The 22,560-nt window shown below is 34.1% G+C and overlaps 1 protein-coding gene across 1 annotated transcript in view; it reads left to right on the forward strand.

Moving 5' to 3' along the window:
- Positions 1-22,560, forward strand: part of sl (small wing phospholipase C gamma 1) — a 546,737-nt gene that overhangs the window by 295,552 nt on the left and 228,625 nt on the right. The window contains exon 19 of the mRNA XM_090398565.1: positions 5,695-5,763. Within this exon, the coding sequence (XP_090254691.1) occupies positions 5,695-5,763 (69 nt within the window). The remainder of the gene's footprint in view (positions 1-5,694; positions 5,764-22,560) is intronic.

Consider the following 22,560-nt stretch of genomic DNA (forward strand, 5'->3'; position numbering starts at 1 on the left):
TCACTAGTGGTCAATATTTTTATTTATTGCACATGGCAGAACATACGGAGAACTTTTTCTGTAATAGGGATAACTTCAGTCCATTTCTGTTCAGATTTAGTTGATGAAGTAGGGCTTCACAAATTTCTGTGTATAAATGTTCTAAGAGAGAATGCTGTTTTGAAGGATCTTAATTCCAAAGGACTCACTATTTGGTAAAGATGGTATATTCTGCATATCTAGACTGTTTTGGCTTCATTAATTAGCCACAGATCTATCAGTTTGTCCAATTGTGATAACCCACAATGTCAGAGAATTTGATAAACACCAGGATAAGTTAAAAGCAAAAGTTTATTCTTTGCAGAGCCAAAAATGCAGAAGTCTTGTTAGATGAATGAAAGGACACCTGAAGACCAACAGATTTAAGCAATTTGGTTATTCTTTCAGAAACGTCTTTGACATAAGGAATGGTAATACATTGAACCGTTTATTTGGAAGAAGGTGAAAAAGAAGCTGTATTGTTAATGACCTTGATAACATAAGACTTGGCAAAACCATTAGCCAGGAAGGTAGTTTTGATATAATTTTTTCTTGTGATAGCAGTGCTTCACTAGATGAGCCTGAATATATTTGTTTTCTTATTAATTTTCTTGTAGATAAATATAGGCTACCATCTGGTTGACAAAGAAGTAGGAGTTTTTTCTGAAGTAGTAGTAGTAAGTCTAAAAAGGCAATACAATGATCTTTTTGCCATTTTATGAGCTGATTTCAGTGGTGAACTCTATTAATCTTTGTCACGAAAGCTTACATATCTGTACAACAAGGGAAGGCCACTCCAAGAGTCGGAGAAAGACAACTACCCATTACTGTACTTTCAATCTTTGGTGAAGCTTGTAATGAATGACAGAATGGATAACAAAATTAAAAATGTGAAGAAGTCTTCACTGAGGAAGTCCAGTGTGTGTTTCATTTAAAGGAACATTACTAAATAGAGATATGACATCCAAGCTAATAAAGAGAAGACGAACTTCCAAGATTTTTTTTTTTAAGTGATAACTATTCTTAATGAAGGAAGAGGATTTTCCAGTGAATGCTGAAAGTAATTTAGAAGATGCTTTGCAATTTTGTAGCAAGGTGAGCCATTGCAGTCTAATAGGATGTGATGGAAAGTCTATATAACCTAGGAGGATGTCCATGATAAGTATTTTAGCTTCCTGTTGGTTTTTTTCATCTTGACAAGAGACACTATCAATTGTCTTAAACTTTTTTATTTAGCTAGATTTCACTAGAAGAATGATGGCAATGTGTGACATAGTCATGTAGCATTAAAGTAAGTTTTCTATAATATACTTTTTGTCTTGAACTACTATTGCTTTCTCTCATCAGTCTTAGTAATGATAAAATTAATGTTCTCTAAGCTTTAATTTCTTGGTAAGATAAATTAGGAAGTAGAGGCTTGCACTTAAAGGATTCTGTGCTTGAAAAATGATGGTGCATGAATATAATTTACAATTTTACTGACATATTTTAGGACGTCCAATATTTAAGACTTTGGAGCATAGTGTTTGCTGATGAATAATGCAATGAAAATGTTGAAAATTATTAACTTGTTCTTTGCATTTTTTTTTTTAAATTTGTAACAACACCAGTCATGGCAGGAGCCCATCAGTTGCAAGACAAACTAGCTTTTTTAAGCAAATTGTATTCATTCAAAACTTCCATAAGGGCATCAAAAATATCAACTCCAGTGGTTGTACGTGCATAGGAATAATTTCTAGGAGTTCTTCACTTACTTTTAAGTTCATATCACATCCATGAATAAAAACAGCCAGCTGAGCGATATCCCATACATATGTACTTTCGTCAATTGCAAGGAAATAGGTCTGAAATGTTGGAATTATTGATTTTAGTTGATTCCTTAAGTTCCCAGCCACATCATCAATTCTGCTAGCAGTGGTATTTTGAGATAAGCTTATATTTTTAAATTTCTTTAATTGATCACGACACAACACTTCAACTGCTTTAATAATACATTCGCGAATAAATTCCCCTTCAGTGAATGGTTTCGACTTGCTTGCAATTAAATGTGATAACAAATAACTGGTTTTTAACATAGCTCTATTATCTTCAATAGATTTGGTAAATACACTGTTAGTTTTGAAGTGTCAACTTTAATTCTGACAATTTATCTTCACGAAGTTTTGCAACATGTTTGTCATAGTTTTCTTTATGATTTATATCGTAATGCCTTTTAATATTATGTTCTTTGCAAACTGCAATAGAGTTTCTACATATCAGGCATAAAAATTTTTTTTTCATTGAATACAAAAATATCGTAACTCTCATTTTTTTTGAAAACTACGATGTTCTTCTTCTTCATTAATCATTTTTTACTCGTACTGGTTGAAGGTTTCGACATTATTTTTATAAATTCTTTATTAATTATAAAGAAAACACTATACTTTCTTACGATTTGAAAATTGCTAGCGGCTAGCCTCCTATTGCTGTGGTTACCAGATATAGCTGCATATGTAGACTTGCCTGTTAAAATTCGGTAAAATTCAACATTTATGCAGTGGTGTAACAAGATTTTTTGAAATGAGAAATAGAACATTATTTCCTTTAGAAATTGCAGAGTAGTTTGGCATATAAAATAATCTTAAGTAGAAATGTTAATTTTTTAAATATGTTTATTTAATTCGGTGTTGTCAAAAGTTAAATAACCATATTGGTTACAAAGTTTGGCAGGTCACATGTTACTTGTCAGCAGGCTTCATGTGGCCCGGGTGTTTGACATGGCTGACTCTAAAAATAATCCTTCTGATATGTAATGACTTCTAAATAGCACATTAGTTTTCTTCCACCTAATCCTGTGTGAAAACTAATGCACTATTTACCATCCATTAGGAATGGTACATCTAATCATTCTCTCCATTTTCCACTATGCCATTCTTGCAGTCACTCATACCACTTGCAACGCTAACTATACCAGTTGTATCTTGCATTTCATCTTTCAAGTCACCTCTCTCACTCTTCTTACTCTCTTTGCACTTTACTACATTTTCTAATGAAACACATTCAACAAATGCATTCTCCATTTTCATTCTCTTTTCAAAATTCTCTCATTCTGTAAAGACCATACATTTCACACATGCTGCAGCAAACATTATCACGAACAGTAAAATCTCACCGTTGTTTTGCACATCGATAACATGACTCGCAATACAGTATACAAGAAAACCAATATTAAGCCTTTGAAAATTAGAAAATCACACACTACCCTTACAGTTAATCACACCACACAAACACTCATAAATATAATGATACAAAAATAATGACTTAATTGTTGCTAAAAACTTTCAAAAAGAACTTATCTTTTGCCACCGATATTAATGACTTTCAGTATTTTCTGTCCTCTTGCAGCAAATTTTGTACAAAATATTTGCATAGGGAAATTATGCTTATATATCTTAAATAATTTACTTGTCCTATAGGTTCTCCATTGAAAATGCTGTTGGAGTTTTCTATCTTCTTGCCTATTTTCATAGATTTGCTTCTGTTTTTTTTTTTAAATTTTTTATTGGTGATTTAATATTATTATTATTATTACGTGACACCTCCAGGAAGTCCAAAGACTCATCAAGGGAGGGCACCTGCTCTACAGCTCTCTGTCCATCAACTACAATGAACCTCAACTACACCAACGGCATCTACTGCCCATCACCACCACTAGTGTTTTCACAGATAATCACAAACATCCATGCCCATAGCAGGATTCGAACCCACAACGTTTTGGCTGGAGAGTGGATACGCTAACCACTCGGCCAACCAGGCCATCCAAACAAACAGCCAAAACACCCAATCAGCAATATGTTATTATTATTATTATTACGTGACGCCTCCAGGGAGTCCAAAGGCTCATCAGCAGAGGACACCTACTCTACAACTAACCACAGCTACACCAATGCCATCTACCACTTGCCATCACCACTGGTATTTCCACAGACAAATCACAAACATCCATTCCCACGGCAGATTTGAACCCAGTCTTTCTGCTGGAGAGAGTGAACATACTAACCGCTCGACCAATCAGGCTGGCTAATTTTCATTACAAATTTGTTATGGCTGTTATTCAATTAAAGAATACTGGAGACTTACACTGGATTTATTAAGAAATACATCATCTGTGTAAAGTGAAGAGCTAATTTTGATACATCTCTAATTTTTTTAAGAGGTTTTCTGCCACTTACTTCCATAATGTGATCCATATATATATATATATGATGAATATAAGTAGAGGTGATCGGCAGCCTTTTCTGATACCTGATTTTACATCAAATCGTCTTTCTGTATTTTCTTTCATTGTAACTGTTGAATTAAAACTTCAATATAGACTATGTATTTGTATTGTATTTGTATAATGATGTATAATGTATAATTTGTATTATGTAAAGATTATACAAATACAAATATGTATTTGTATAATGTTCAGTTTACACCATATAATTATAGTGTTTTGAAAAGTGTTTTTCTCTATGCACCTTATCATCTGCCTTTTCAGATTTACAAAACTTAAGTACAGATCTCTGTCATATTCCCACGATTTCTTAACTATTTGTCGTAAAGTGAAAATGATCTTGACAACATCTATTTAGACTGAACCCAGCTTGTTCTCCAAGTTCCTCTTTCACAATTTTTTCAGCCTCTTTTCAAGAATGCTTGCATAAATCTTACCTGGAACAATTAATAGAGGAATTCCTCTGTAATTCTCACATTCAGCTTTATTCCCTTTTTATAGATGGAAACTATCATACCTCTACTCTATCATCTGGGTTTTGCCATCTGACCAAGCTGTCTGAATTATTCAGTGCTAGCCGCTGCCAAACTTTTATACCTCCATATATGAGCATTTCTGGTTGAATATCATCTACTCTAGCTGCCTTTCCACATTTCAAATTTTTGATGCCCTTTTTTTTTTTTAACCTTAAATATTGATATAGACTCCTATCTGCATTCCTCTTGAAAATTTTCTACTGCTGTTCTGTCATTGGCTGTTTCATGTAACAGTTTTTCAAAGTAATTACTTCAGATGGACATCTAGGATATCCTTATCTTTAGATTTCATTTCACCTTTATCATCTTTCATTCCTTTTTCAGTACTATTTCCTCCATTTCTAAAATTTTTCAGTAGCCTCCAGTTAAGTTATGGGTTCAATTTTTCTACTTCCATTCATTCCTTTCTTCAGTCATGATTGTACTCTTCCCTAGCACACCTAAATGCATAGCAAGTCTGCATTCAGGAGTAAGGAAGGCACATGCATGTGCTGCATAAGATGTCTGCCTTGTAGTCAACCACTGTCAGGCCAGTAATGTACATAGTGAGTAAAATTTTTATAACTCAAATTTTTTTCATAACCCTTACAGGATAATTTGCTTAAGCCCAAATTTAAATAAAATTGGGGACTACATATACTACTCACAAGTATGTAAAGACTTGAAGATTTTACTGTTTTTATCTTTCTAAAAATCTAGGACAGAATGGAGACAAATAATTTCCAATGATAGGGAAGGTAAAAAAATCACAGTGAACTTTTCTTTAATATTCTCTATTGGATTGAAGATATGACATCTTTGCAGAAAAGTATCCTTGATATGGTAATTTTTATAAAGATTTAATTAGAATAACAATTTTTAAAATCAAATTCTATTTTATAGGAGCCTGAAGAATCAGCAGTATATGGAACAGCAGGATTGTACATGGATCCCAACACTTTCAGTTCAAAGGTAATAGTTATTAATATCTTAGTCATATAGGAAAGTTAATATCATTCACTTTAAATGCTTTCTGGAAGAATAATTGTAATCACATTATTTCATAAGGAATGAAATAATGTGATAGCAAAAACTGGTGTGTAAATATTTAGTTATCTCAAATTAACATTGTCTAAGCACTTGAAAGTTATGCACTCAATACCCAGCAAGCTGATATGTTTGAGGCAGGATGTGCAAGTTGTACTTATGGGCTTCCAGTTTTCGCAATTCACCAAAATTTGTTCAATAATGAAAATCAGTCCCATTACAGTTTTTAGAAATTTGTTTGGCCTAGAGCCTCTTCAGAGAACATTCTGCATGATTTTGTAGCAATTTAACTTTCTTCCATCTGGTGAAATTATCTCTTCCCAAGACATACTATACTAATCCACTTCTTTGTTTATCCTTGTGTATATTACTTAATCATGGATCTCAACACTAAAACTGACTTTGTTAGCCTATCCTGTCTCCAAAATACTAGGTAAAACAATAACAGGGGAAATGTAGTAAACACCTGGAAAGGAGTTGGGTGCTAAAAATCTTTAATCTGTCTCTTGGCTGAGCATAAACTTGATCCATTAATTTGTAAGCTGTTCTGATCTTATGATATTTCAGAATATGGCCTAACATGTTCTGAAATGATACCCATTTTGCCTTTGATATAAGGTATGGGTGGAGCTTGTTTTTTTATTTCAAGGAGTTCTATGAGAGTTGTTATATAATAATTCTGTGTTATATGAATAGCTTCGGAAACATCTTCAGTTAATGGAATAGTATTCATTTGTCTACTAAAAGTGCTGAAAAGAGAAGTGATAATTTCCAACATTATTTGCTTATTGGCATAAAATAATATAATGGTAAAAGTATGGTTTGAAAATCTTTTGAGAATGTTTTGCATAATTGCAGAAAAAAGTGTTTATAAGAATGATTGATTGCCATAAATATACCTAATTCTGAATTTCGACAATAAAAATTCTGCGGGTTTCATCTGGTTTTTCTGCAACTAGTTAAGAATTTAATTTTCAATTTTATAGAACTATTAACTTTCCTGTACCAAATTATGAAGTGCTGTCTGAAATCACTGCAGGATGATTTCAGAAGCATTGTTGAAGAAAAATCTTTAAATAAATAAATAAAAAAAAAGCTTAACTTACAGTAACCATATTCATATTGCTTTGATTTATTACTATTTTCTAAATAAGGAAAATAGTAAAACACCTTTTAATCTTATGCAATGAAAATAATGAAGTTCGTTATTCTTAAAAAATATATGCTCATTAAACTGCCAGTCGGTAAACTTTTCAGACTAAATATCAGTTAAATATTTGACGTGATGTTTCATCACGTCAAACATTTACTTTTCTCATATTATAAATATAGAAAACATGAACGTTGAAAAGTAAGAGAATGTTTACAGAATAGCCATGGAATGGTAGTTAACATGAACATGTGTTATTGCTCATTTAACTTCAGAGAATGAAACTAAAGTGAAAAGATCAGAAGACCATAAACTTCTATCATTCTAAATTATTATAAATGTCAGGTCTGATGTATCTAAAATCTGGTTTGTTTTTTTATAGAGGGAAATATATAAGTGCAGAAACTAAGTATTCATTCTGTGAAGTAATTTTTAACTAAGACATTGAATTAACAATAAACAAAACTTAATTTAGAACAAAAAGTGATTTTGTTTTAAAACTTGGATACTAGTGATTAATTTGGAGCAAAAGAAAAGTTTAATAATTAACAGATATAAAATTCTTTAGGAACAAAAAATGTGCTTTAAGTTAATTGTAATTAAGCAAAATTAATAAAATGTAATAATAATTCTGATATTCATTTTCCCAGTAGATAAAAAATTTTTGTGATTATATAAGTATTGTACCTGCTTATATTTTGTTACAATTTTGCATGCTAATTTTGCAATTCTGCAAACTCTTTTTATGATAAAAACAAACATCACATTATAATATGGAAATTTTTATTTTGTTCTGTCACTTTTATAATTGTATTTTATTAGTGACAGAATGAAATAAAAATTTCCATATTATAATGGAAATTTTTATTTCGTTAAAAAACACTATGGGTGCATATCAAATTCCTGATATGCACCCATAGTGTTTGCGGGTGGTGGGGAGAGGGGATACAGTATATGGACAGTAGTACTACATGAAAAAGTTAGATTTTTACTTATTTTCACGGTATTGATGACAACACAGAATGATAAGAAAATAATATTTATTTGCTGATATATAGCTTTACTAACTTCCTATCAACAATTTTCCTCCAAATTCGTCATCATCATCATCAAATTCTTGACATGTACCCTCAAGGGGTGTACAGGATATGATAGTACTACATGAAAAATTTACATCATTACTAACTTCCTATCTACAATTTTTCTCCAAATCAGTCTATTACTTGTCAAGACTCCAACATTATCAGATCTTATATTTCTATCATCTAAGGCACATTGTATCATATCAATCCACCTATATCTTGGTTTTCCTCTGGGTCATTTTCCTGCCAACCTGGCAGAGAACACTTGTTTTGCTAATCTTTCCTCGCCCATTCTGTTTAAGTGACTATACCACCTGAGATTAGCTCTGCTAACGCATTCCTGGATGCTGACAATGTCAAGTTCTTTCCTAATATCCTCATTTTTAATATGATATTGCCATTGATGCCATCTGTTCACGCCTCTAATCTTTCTCAGGACTCTCATATCTGCGGTCTCTAGTCTTTGGTTAAGTGTTTTACTTCTGACCCAGCTCTCAGATCCATAAGTTAAAACTGGTTTGAACTCTGTCTTGTATATACAGCTAATTTAGTGTTCCAGCTAATTTCTTTCTTATTCCATATGAATTTATTCAATTGACTTCCTACCATACCAGCTTTGTTGATTCTGTTGTCTATTTCCATATTTAATTTACCATCTTCACTAAAAATCGTGCCTAAGTAACTGAAATGTTTTACTTGTTCCACAGGTTCCCCGTTCACAACACAGTTGACATTTTCAACAATTCTACCTATTTTCATTGTCGTTGTCTTTTTAATGCTGACTTTCATACCATATCTATTACAACAGTTATTCAATTTAGTCAGGGAATCTTGCAAACATGTAGCAGATTTATTCAGAAGAATAACATTGTCTGCATAAAGCAAAGAGCTGACATTAACATCTCCAATTCTGATATCATGTTTAATACCACTTTTCTTCATAATGTGATCCATATAGATAATGAATAACAGAGGGGATAATGTACATCCTTGTCTCACACCAGATTTAACATTAAACCATCTTCCTGTACATCCTTCAATTCTAACTGCTGACTTACAACTCAAATAAAGACTAAGTATTGCTTGATGTAATGCCCCGTTGACACCATATAACTGTAGCGTATTGAATAGCTTCTCTCTTGGCACCTTGTCATATGCCTTTTCCAGATCGACAAAATTTAAATACTTAAATTCCTCCAAATTAATTATCAGTATTATCAGATCTTATATTTCTGTTTTCTAAATATAAATTTATTGCTATATCAATCCACCTAGACCTTGGTCTTCTTTTAGATCTCTTTCCTGCTTTCCTGGAAAAAAAAAGTTTTGTTAATATTTCCTCTCCCATTCTGTTTAAGTGACCATACCACCAGAGATTAGATCTGCTAACATCAAGTTGTTAATATTCAGGAATACCTTATTTTTAATATGAGATTGCCATTGATGCCCATTTGTTCACTCCACTAAGATTTCTCATAACTCTCATATCTGTAGCTTCAAGTCTTTGATTAAGTGTTTATTTCTAACCCAGCTCTCAGATCCCTAAGTTAAAATTGGTTGGTACACTGTCTTGTTTACAGCTAGTTCAGTGTTTCAACTAATTTCCCTGTTATTCCACATAAATTTATTTAATTGACTTCCTGCCATACTAGCTTTGCTAATTCTGTTGTCTATTTCCATCTTTAATTGTGCACAATATTTTTAATTAAATATTGTACCTAAATTACTGAAATGTTTTACTTGTTCTATAAGTTCACCATTCAGGATATAGTTAATGTTGTTAAAAAAACGTTTAATTTTTTTGACCAAAAAGCTCTGGAAATACGTTTATTGGGATTATATTGATCAAGTGCATATAATAACTAAGTTATACCAACTAGTTTCACCAACTAAGTCTATTGGTGAAACTAGTTGGTTTTACTTTTTAGTGCCGTACATCAGTTATGTACCCTGAAGATGCCAACAGACTTAGTTGGTGAAACTAGTTGGTATAACTTAGTTGTTATTATATGCATTTGATCAATATAATCCCAATAAAAGTATTTCTATAGTTAATGTTTTCAACGTTTCTGTCTATTTTTATTGTCTTTGTCTTTTTATTGCTGATTTTTATATCAAATTTATCACAGCAGTTATTCAGTTAGATACGGAATCTTGCAGACTTGTACTCGATTTATTTAGAAGTTTAACATACATTTGCATACATTAAAAGGCTGAAATTGACTTCTCTAATTTTGATATCAGATTGAAGATTTAAAGCTACAGATATTCAAACCTATATGAATCATAATGTGATCCATATAGGTGGTGAATAACAGTAGAGGTAATGTGCACCCTTGTCACACATCTGATTTATTTAATATCAATTTTTTATTTTATTATTTTTTTTTTTAAATAATGAAACCTGTGGTGCGTTCATAATCAGAAGAAACACACGTATAAACCACAGTGAAAATTATTTGATTGTAAATATTTCATTCTAAGTATCTTAGGACATCATCAGTACAGTATTTAAACAAAATGAGGAATAACATACAGTTAGGGCGCATGATTACAATAGAATCTCATGAAAACGTGCATAACGTGCTAAAGAGGTACGGAAAAAAAAAAAAAAACCGTTAATTATTTAACACAATTTTGTATGATAATTTCCCATACTTTAGGAATAGTAAGAACGTCGTTGCGGTTTAGGTTTGGTCTGTGTAGTAGGGCTTCAGAACTTTCTTTGTATAAATGTTCATGTTTAAATAAAGATCTATGTAAAAGTTTAGCCTTTTCCCAATGGATCCTATGGTTTGGATTTTCAATTCCGTGTTGAGAGAGGCCAGATTTCTGCGGTTTAAGAAGACGAATGTGGTCTTGATGTTCCGAGATGCGTTTCTGAACAGACCTACCTGTCTGTCCAAAGTAAGATAATTTGCATGAGCATGGAATCTCATAAACACCAGGTAACATCAAGGGTGAGAATTTGTCCTTAGGAGAAGGTAATAAGTTTTAAATTTAGTTGATAGGTTTGTAAGTAGTGGCAAAATTGTATTTCTTCATAATTTTAGAAAGACGTTCTGAGATGCCTTTAACGTAAGGTATGTGAATCCTATGCACTTCTTCCTGTCTGGTTTGATGTATGCAGAAGTGACTGATGATTTTTTGAGTTGTTTTGGGATTATATCCATTTAGGATGGCTGTATTTTTGATAACTTCTAATTCCTGGTTTAAAGATTCTTCAGAGGAGCAGAATTTGTGTGCTCTGGAAACTAGTGATTTAATAATGCCAGATTTCTGAGATGGATGATGAGCAGAAGAATTGTGAATGTAGCGACCTGAGAATGTAGGCTTGCGAAAGACGGACGTGGCGATGGAACCATCTTCTTTTCTTTGGATGTGTAAAGCCAAAAAAGAGAGACCCTGTGGATATTCTTTTTCTAACGTAAAGTTGATGCGATGATGAAGAAGGTTAATTTTATCTAGAAACAGTTGTAATTCAGGTTCGGGATGATTCCAGACTGCAAATACGTCATCGACATATCTTAGCCAAATTTTTGGTTTGGGTTCAAAAGTGAATATTTTTTCCTCAAGGTGTTCTAGAAACAAATTTGCTAGGTTTGGTGATAAAGGAGATCCCACTGCTGCTCCTTCCTTTTGCTTGTAAATTTGACCTTTCCAGGAAGTAACCCGATGCAATAACAAACTTGAACAATTCAACTATATCAGACGGAAATTTTTGAGTTTAGTAATTCTATTGTTTCTTTATGGGGAATGTTTGTGAAGAGGGAGACAATGTCGAAGCTGATTAACAAGTCAGTTTTTGAAAGTTGAATGTCTTTAATTTTTGTGTGAAACTCAGTAGAATTTTTGATTGAAGAGACTGAGTGGCCTATGTGAGGGCGGAGAAGGTTAGATAAGAATCTTGATAACTTGTACGTTGGACAGCTGATACAGTCTATGACGGGTCTAAGCGGAACATTAGTTTTGTGTAGCTTAGGTAAGCCATAAATTCCAGTAGGTCTTGCATGGTATGTCTTAAGTTTTTTGATTGTTTCTTCATCTAAGGAGGAAGTTTCATTAAGTAGCTTATTCAAATTTTTCTGAGTTGACGATTCGTAGGATCAAAATCCAATTTGGAGTAAGTATTACGATCTCGAAGAAGTAAATTCATTTTTCGGTCATATGAATTGGTATCAAGAACCACAGTGGTATTTCCTGTATCAGCTCTAGTAATGATTAAATTTTTGTTACGTTTTAAGGAAATAATAGCTTTCAATTCCGACGGTGGGATATTTAATTCTGAAGGTTTGGCATTGTAGATCACTTTAGCTACTTCGAAACGAAGTAGCTAAAGTGATCTACAATATAGTTGAATAGTTGAAATCAACTGATATAGTTGAATTGTTCAAGTTTGTTATTGCATCAGGTTACTTCACCTGGAAAGGTCAAATTTACAAGCAAGAGGAAGGAACAGCAATGGGATCTCCTTTATCACCAAACCTAGCAAATTTGTTTCTAGAACACCTTGAGGAAAAAATATTCACTTTTGAACCCAAACCAAAAATTTGGCTAAGATATGTCGATGACGTATTTGCAGTCGGGAATCATCCCGAACCTGAATTACAACTGTTTCTAGATAAAATTAACCTTCTTCATCATCGCATCAACTTTACGTTAGAAAAAGAATATCCACAGGGTCTCTCTTTTTTGGCTTTACACATCCAAAGAAAAGAAGACGGTTCCATCGCCACGTCCGTCTTTCGCAAGCCTACATTCTCAGGTCGCTACATTCACAATTCTTCTGCTCATCATCCATCTCAGAAATCTGGCATTATTAAATCACTAGTTTCCAGAGCACACAAATTCTGCTCCTCTGAAGAATCTTTAAACCAGGAATTAGAAGTTATCAAAAATACAGCCATCCTAAATGGATATAATCCCAAAACAACTCAAAAAATCATCAGTCACTTCTGCATACATCAAACCAGACAGGAAGAAGTGCATAGGATTCCCATACCGTATTCTGAAGGAATGTGCCAGGGAGTTGACACCTGCCTTGACATATTTTTTTAATACGAGTCTTTCACTCGGTCAAGTTCCTAGGGAGGGAAAGATTGTGCCACTTCATAAAGGAGGTGATTGAACTCAAGCATCAAACTATAGGCCTATCTGTGTGTCAGGTGTTGTGGTTAAGTTGTTGGAAAAGCTTGTGAGAACTAGGATCCAGAATTGGGTTGACAACAATGGTATTATCTTGTTATTCTTGTGTAAACGTGTATATATTTCTAATTGTATATTAATGATATTGGTGAAGATTTGGATGGAGATATCCAGTTGTTTGCAGATGATGCAAAGTTGGGACAAACCATGAAGAGTAGGGAAGATGTTGTGGCCTTACAAGAAGACTTGAATAAATTGAGTGATTGGGCACAGAAATGGGGATGTGAGTTCAATGTTGCAAAATTTAAAATTTGGAAAACAAAGATAGGATGCAGAATTTATGCTTGGTGAGGATATATTGTTGTAGGTGGAGGAAATAAGAGATCTGGGGGTGATAGTGGATAGGGATCTAAAATTTAGGGGACACATAGCCAAAATTGTGAAGACAACACAATGGCTTCTGGGAATGATGTGGAGGACACTGACATGTAGAAGTAGGGAGATTCTTCTTCTGTTGTATAAGGCTTTGATTAGGCCACACATGGACTTTTGTGCCCAGATTTGGTCACCTGGTTTTCAGAAGGATGAAAAGATGTTGGAAAGGGTCCAAAGGCGACTGACTAAGGTAGTTTCTGACCTCTGGAATGTCGAGTATGAGGAAAGATTGAGAAGATGTAATTTGCAGAGTCTGGTAGACAGGAGGAAGAGGGGAGATATGATAGAGACCTACAAGTTGGTAAGGGGTTGTTATAGGATCAGTGCTGGAGAAGTTCCACAGAAAATAGTGGGAGAACAGGGAAAAACCAGAGGTCATCCCTGGAAACTGTATAAAGAGGACGTGAGTAGGTGAGTGAGAGGCAGGTTTTTTTCATGTAGAGTTGTAAATGATTGGAATGCCTTGCCCGAGAGCGTGGTGTCTGCAAGAAGTTTGAGTGTGTTTAAGACACGGTATGATGAGCTGTGTGTGTGATAAAGGGACCTCCCAGATGAGTCTTTAACTCCATGAGGTCTTGGGGTAGTAGTAATAGTAATAATAATGACATTACAGTCAAACTGCATGAAAATTAACTATGGCTACACACACACACACACACACACACACACACACACACACACAACATGAAATAAAACTGCTTCTGCAGCGAACACAAAGTGCAGCATGTATTGTTTATTTAATACAAAGACATAAGTAGGAGATGAATTAGAAGTTCAGTGAAGTTACACTGCTATATCTCTCGTGAAAATCATGGGATATATAGTGAAAAAATCTGTTAAAATCTACTCTAAACAAATACCATGTGATGTACAATGTACTAAAAGAAAAAAACATATAACATTCTTGTAATTTTATCTGCTAAAAAAAACAGACAATTCTCTAAGTACACTTGATACTTTTCATTTGATATGTATCTAAGCCAACACCATAGCAAAATTTACTTATCAAAATATTACTGCACGGGGTGCTTAAGGGTCAAAGCTGTATAACTGAGAGGAGACCTCCACATAGCCTTTAAAGGAATGCGGAGAACCGACCAGGGCTTCTGACCAAATGTCCAATCCTCACCTTCTCGTGGTGCACCCTATTGGGTATCTACTTTGATACTGAACGAACGAGGATGGGCTGGCAATTTGGGATTTAGCCGACCAAATTGTATTCTTATTGGTTAAACCAAAATAAAAAATGATGGTACAACATGACAAAATTTCATGCCGGCTGGGGCGTCGCCCGGTTAAACAAGGCCCCTGCTGTTTTCGCCAGGGAACCAGGGCGAACAGCGAAAAGTCAGCTACTGGAACAAATCTGAAACACCAGAGTTAAAGATCGGTACTATCAATGTAAGAAGCCTGAATGGCAAAGAAATGGAGCTAGCTGAGGAATTAGATAAGTACCAGATCGACATAATAGGGGTGACTGAAACAAAAAAGACCAAAACTGGTGAGATCTTTCTGAGCAATAAATACAAAATGTTATATTCAGGCAATGACAATCAAGGAAAAGAAGGAGTAGCCATAGTATTCAACACAAAATACGAGGCTAATCTTCTTGAATGGCAGTCAGTCTCAAGTAGAGTAATGTGGGCAAATATGAGAATGAGGAACTGGACAATGAGACTTATTTGTGCCTATGGTCCCACAGAAAGTTCTACTAAGGTAGAAGTGGAGGAATTTTTTGAGGCTTTAGAAAAAGCAACTGACACAATGAAAAAGGAAAAGTTGGTCCTTGTTGGGGATCTAAATAGTAGAGTAGGAAATGATTGTGAGACATACAAAAATATTTTGGGAAAATTTGGAGAAAAGAGCAAAGCTAATAATAATGGCAAATATCTGTTGGATTTCTTCTCAGGACATGGACTGGTTATTACTAACACCATGTTCCAACATAAAAATGTGCACAAATTCACATGGAGAGAAGAGGCTAGGAATAAGAAAAGTCTCATTGACTATGTTATTGTTGATAGTGATGTTTTCTCCCTGGTGCAGGACACCAGAGTGTACAGAGGATTTGAAATTGGAAGTGATCACTATTTAGTCTTGAGCAGGATAAAATTGAATTTCATATTGAAAAGAATAACAAGTAAGAAAGTTTTAAAGCGAATAAAAGTTGAGCAGCTCTCAGATGTGAACTGTAGACTAAAATACACAAAGATTATTGAAGAAAATATGAGAGTTTGAGAACAGGAATCAAACCTTGGAGATTCAGTGGCAAACTCTGAAGGAAACATTGATTGATTCTGCCAGAGAGGCATGTGGTGAGGTTGTGTGCAAGGATAAAAAAATCAGAACTCCCTGGTGGACACAGGAAGTTAAAGAGGCAGTGAAGGAAAAGAAGAAAGCATATCAAAAGTTCCTGGCAAATAAGTCAGCTTTTACTCTTACAGAATACAGAGACAAATGTAAGAAAGCTAAACAGTGTGTAAAACTAGCTAAACAAAAGTCATGGGAGGACTTTGGCAAGAATATAGAAAATAAATATCAAGAAGGTGGCAAAATATTCTGGAGGTTGTTGAAGAAGCTTAGGAATGGAGGAAAGAGTGCTGTAAAAGGAATTAGAGATGATAAAGGTGACATGAAAACAGGAGAAAAAGATATCCGTGAAGTATGGAGTAATTACTTTGAAAAACTGCTAAATGAAACAAGCAGTGATGACAGCACAGTGGTAAAAAACACTGACCAGGCATGCAGTCAGGAATACATATCCATACTTGAAGTAGAAAAAGCCATCAAAGGCTTGAAATGTGGAAAGGCAGCAGGAGTAGATGATATTCGACCAGAAATGCTGAAGTATGGTGGTATAAGAGTCTTACAGTGGCTGCACTGCATAGTTCAGAAAGCCTGGACAGAGGGACGAATTCCCGATGATTGGAGTAGAGCTCTCATAGTACCCATATATAAAAAGGGAAATAAAACTGAATGTGAGAATTACAGAGGTATTTCCCTACTGAGTGTTCCTGGCAAGATCTATGCAAGTATACTTGAGAAACGGTTGAGAAGAATTGTGCAAGAAAAGCTTGATGAAGAACAAGCTGGATTCAGGCCAAATAGAGGCTGTAAGGATCATATCTTCACTTTACGACAAATAGTCGAGAAAGCATGGGAATATAACAAAGATCTGTATTTAAGTTTTGTCGATTTGGAAAAGGCATATGACAAGGTGCCAAGAGAGAAGCTATTCAATACGCTGCAGTTATATGGTGTCAATGGGGCATTATATCAAGCAATACTTAGTCTTTATTTGAGTTGCGAGTCAGCAGTTAGAATTGAAGGAAGTACAGGAAGATGGTTTAATGTTAAATCTGCTGTGAGACAAGGATATACATTATCCCCTCTGTTATTAATTATCTATATGGATCACATTATGAAGGAATGTGGTATTAAACCTGATATCAAAATTGGAGATGTTAATGTCAGCTCTTTGCTTTATGCGGATGATATTATACTTCTAAATAAATCCGCTACAAGTCTGCAAGATTCTCTGACTAAATTGAATAGCTGTTGTAATAGATATGGTATGAAGGTCAGCAATAAAAAGACAGACAATGAAAATAGGCAGAATCATTGAAAATGTCAACTGTGTTGTGAATAGAGAACCTGTGGAACAAGTAAAACATTTCAGCTACTTAGGCACAATTTTTACTGAAGATGGTAAACTAAATATAGAAATAGACAACAGAATCAGCAAAGCTGGTATTGTGGGAAGTCAATTGAATAAATTCATATGGAATAAGAAAGAAATTAGTCGGAACACTAAATTAGCTGTATACAAGACTGTGTTCAAACCAATTTTAACTTATGGATCTGAGAGCTGGGTCAGAAGTAAAACACTTGACCAAAGACTAGAGACCGCAGATATGAGAGTCCTGAGAAAGATTAGAGGCGTGAACAGATGGCATCAATGGCAATATCATATTAAAAATGAGGATATTAGGAAAGAACTTGACATTGTCAGCATCCAGGAATGCGTTAGCAGAGCTAATCTCAGTTGGTATGGTCGCTTAAATAGAATGGGAGAGGAAAGATTAGCAAAACAAGTGTTCTCTGCCAGGTTGGCAGGAAAACGACCCAGAGGAAGACCAAGATATAGGTGGATTGATACGGTACAAAGTGCCTTAGACGATAGAAATATAAGATCTGATAATGTTGGAGTCTTGACAAGTAACAGACTGATTTGGAGGAAAATTGTAGATAGGAAGTTAGTAATGATGTAATTTTTTCATGTAGTACTGTCATATCCTGTACACCCCTTGAGGGTACATGGCAGGAATTTGATGATGATGATGATGATGAATATTACTGCACACTGAAATGGTCAAGGTTTTTTTTTCTCTTTGCATTTTTATGAAAGTACAGTGAAATGGTGTAAAAGGTAATAAAAATAGAAGCAAAGGACCATAATGGTAATACAGTGAAGGATGTTTTTTCCCTCCTATATGTATTCGAGAATATGCTCATTCCATCTGAATAATTTTTTGCAACCTGAATTCAAATTGGTCACTACAAACATTATGAAAATAATGTTTGAGGATGAAGGGATACATCTACAAAGTAGACAGGAAAAATGCCAAAAAAATTGTGAAACTAAATTTGTTTGGTATAAAAAAAATTCAAAAATTATATCAATATTAATAATACCATGAATATTTATTACACAGATACATATTATTCCTTAGGTACCCCTGTGCTTGCATTGTCAAGTTTTTTTTTATGAGAGGTAGATTGTATAAGAGGCTTAAATTCCTATGAAATCTTAAATAAATAAAAGAGAATGGTAGACAACACCCACACATAAATAATACTTGGTTCTAAGATATATATATCATTAAAAGAAGGATTACATAGATTACATACTATTTATAGTAGATATTTAAGATCCAACATCTTGGATGCTTGGGCAACACTCATGGCTTTTAAGTAGTGCAAGCTAAGGCAACTCCACTGCCAAAAATTGTATTCCTATGAACTGTCTGGTCAGAACTTTAAAAATTTCAAAGTTTCTATATGAATTCAGCTTTGAAATAATATTGGAAACTAAATATCCAATATTTCTATATATCATCTTTTACATCTGGTATAATACAATTGTGTTACTGGTATTCTTACATAAAACAACTGTAATAAGAATATAAAACATCTTATTAATTACTCAACTAGTTCCTTTAAATTCATGTTTCTCATCATCAGGAGAAACAAGTGAATAAACTAAAGAAAGGAAAAAAAAATTAAAATCGGGTTTCACACATAGGTAACATTCACTATGAAATAATTGAAAACAGGAATAACAATGGAGAGCACTCATGTACTGTGAAGGTTTTGCTAGTTTAAGATCTTCTGTGAAATACTAGCAGCTGTTCATCTCATTAAACATTTATCATGTTTAATGAGATGAAAAGAGAAAACCAGACTTGATGCCAAATTATCCCTTGTTTAGTTGAGGTTATTTTATCAATTCAGCTGAAATCTGTTGAGAAGAATCTATAATCTATGTAGAGCATTTTGGTTTGTTGCCATAGCACTTGATGTTTAGTTTCAGTTGTATGCGCCACCAGTCCTGATTTGTTATTTCTTTTTGTTCTTTACATCTTTGTGTTCAGACTTGTATGTGTCCCAGCCTGCCTGCCTTCTGTCCAGTGTAACACAATCCAAAGGTAGAGTTGATCTTGTAACAGACCTTTTTTTTTTTTTTTTTTTTTTTTTTTTAGTGGCGGATGGGGAGGTTTTAGGAAATTAGTGATTCTTTTGAGGGGATAGAAGGCAACCTTTATACTTTGATGTTGTAGTAGCCTTGATGCCTTATCTGTGACAGACTGTATATAGGGGAAGAATCACTGTTCCTCTGAAATCCTATGTTTCATGTTCATGCTACTGTTTACTTTTAAAAGTAAAATTCAGAGATAGGTGGATAAGAATATAATACTCTATGGGGGAACAGCATGGTTTTGTAAAAACTGCCTCAGTAATTTATTCACTGTTACAATAAGGTAACAGTGAAATCTTATGTTTCATGTTCATGCTACTGTATACTTTTAAAAGTAAAATTCAGAGATGGGTGGATAAGAATATAATACTCTATGGGGGAACAGCATGGTTTTGTAAAAACTGCCTCAGTAATTTATTCACTGTTACAATAAGGTAACAGTGGAATTGAATAAAGGAAATAGCTACACCATGATACTGCTGGAGTTTGCAAAGGCATTTAACAGTACACCACATCTAAAATAATTACATGAGTTGTACCAAATGAGAATGGATATGAGGTTTGTGGCATGATCAGGAGGTGGGGGATAGCTGATAGACATCAAAAAATCGTGTATGGTGGAGTCTTGAATTTGTACATTAATGATATAGCAGAAGATTTGAGGAGGGAGATATTCAGTTGTTTGATGATGATGCAAAACTGTGAAGGGTGATAGTTGATAAAGGTGATATAGATATCTTGCAGGATGACTTAAACTGGCAGTGTGGGCAAAGGACAATAGTTGTCAATTTAATGTTGTAAAATGTAAAGCATGAAAGGGTTAAATACTTCATGTCATATTGCTGGTACTAGATTACAAGAAATGGATGAGGCTAGGGATATGAGGGTGGTGGATAGAGATTTGAAATTCAGGGGACATATTGCAAGAATTGGCAAAATAGCTCAGGCGATTACTTAGTTGTTGAAGAACACATTGACAAGATATGGAGGTTATTATCTCTCTCTATAAGGCTATGATTCAGCCACATGTTGATTACTGTGCACACCTGTGGTGGAGAGGATTTAGAGACAAGTGATCAAGCTTGTGACAGGTATGTAGAATGTTCCCTCTGAGAATAGATTGAAGGTGTGTGGGTTGCAGACTTTAGCTGACAGGCAAAGGAGAGAGGGAATGATATAAACTTATAAGTTACTAATAAAGGGATTCTATGTGATTGATACAAAAGAAATTTTTCAATACATGGGGGAAAATAAAGGGTCTCGCTTGGAAGTTGTCTAAGAGTGTGTGTGTGGGGGGGGGGTTAGTAAGGATATGCAGACGAGGTTATTTACATGGAGAGTGATGAATGAGTGGAATGGATTGCCAGGAGTGGTTGTAAGTGCCCAAACAGTGAATAATTTAAGGAGATGCATGATAGGTTGGATAGTGTGGATCTCCCACAATGAGTCTTTTGACTCCATAGAGTACCCGTATAAATAATGATAAAATTATTATTAATATATAATTTTTTAGTATATATATGAAAGTGGATGGAATAGCTCAGGGTTTTGCTTTGAATACTGAAGAGCACACTGATTGAAGATGAGATTATTGTCCATATTTGGCTTGCTGTACACAGAATTGGTCACTTGAATTTCTTAAGTTAGGGGAAGAACATGAATGTCACAGGAGTAACCAGGATGGTGGCTCTGTGGATGCATGAGAAGGACTGAGAGGTTTGTAAATCAAAAATTTAGTTGATAGTCTGGGAATGGGTGTATAATTGAAATATGGGGGGGGGGGGGGTATGTGATTGATGTGGAAGAAGTTTTCAGTGTTTTTTGCTTGCAGAATAGCAAGTTGGTGGATTGGGCTGCTAGAGGCAATCATGAGTAATTTTTTTGGCGAATGGGGGTTTAGGAAGAGGTGATGGTTGGTGTAGGCCTCTTGGGACATGTCTATAGACCTTGGAGATGTCTCTATAACAAGAATATGGACTACTTAATGAAATAAGAATATGGGTTGCTTAATGAAATAGAGAAAAGCAAAGTAATATTAATTGAGAATTTTAATATGAAAGATATATTAGCTGGGTGAATACAAGAACTGGTAATCAACTGGAGGAGAAAGGATAATTTCTTAACATTATCAGAGGAATTAGTTATGGGTCCTCAAGTACTTAGTACCACTATATAATGACGATTGTGATCTTGGCAGGGGAATTAAGACTAAGAGGAGTAATAATTAAGAATGACCAATTGGAATTTCCAAAAAAAAAAAGCAACTTTGTGAGTATGAAGAATTAAACAATATTACTTGTAACTGTTGATTAATGAAAGTCACACTCTAATACAAAATGGGCTATCTTGAAGGATATCTTGCATAAATTTATTTATCTTGTTTAAATTTATTCCAAACAGTTAAGTTTTTAATAAATTTTATCTAATAAATGAGAATAAAATTCTCAAAGAAATTAAAAATTTGTTTGAAATACATTGTAAAGAAATAATTTTGGAAAGAGTATAGGTCTGATGAATCAGATATTAAGTAATAGTGAGAACTAGTGTTACTAAATTTTACTTGAAGATTGCAAAGCAAAATTTAAATAACAGGTAAGTAGGCATAAAAATAATATGATAGAAATGAATTGCAGTTGCAAATAATTTTGTATGATCCAGTTTTCACTGTGGAGGAATTTTACAAGTATATTTGCAAGTATCTGTGTAAACACATGGCAGTTTAAAAGAGACTGCTTGTAATAATCTTTGGTGAATCATTGAATAACACCCTTTGATTGGACATTTGCAGGGTTTTTGCTGTTATAGGAAATTATCACTTTTTGAGTAAGGTACAATATGACTTTAATTATACACAATAAATTACACGATAGCCAGAGCAATTAACTTTAAATTATGAAAGTACAGATATTTCGTAGGGGTGCTTAAGGGTCAAAGCTGTATAACTGAGAGGAGACCTCCGCATAGCCTTTAAAGGAATGTGGAGAACCGACCAGACCTTCTGACCTAATGTCCAATCCTCACCTTCTTGTGGTGCACCCTGTTGGGTATCTACTTGGATACTGAACAAACGAGGATGGGCTGGCAATTTGGGATTTAGCCGACCAAATTGTATTCTTATTGGTTAAACCAAAATAAAAAATGATGGTACAACA

Source organism: Typopeltis vanoorti, chromosome 9, assembly GCF_054136105.1.
Source record: "Typopeltis vanoorti isolate ZY-2024b chromosome 9, IOZ_Tvanoo_1.0, whole genome shotgun sequence".
NCBI lineage: Eukaryota > Metazoa > Arthropoda > Arachnida > Uropygi > Thelyphonidae > Typopeltis > Typopeltis vanoorti.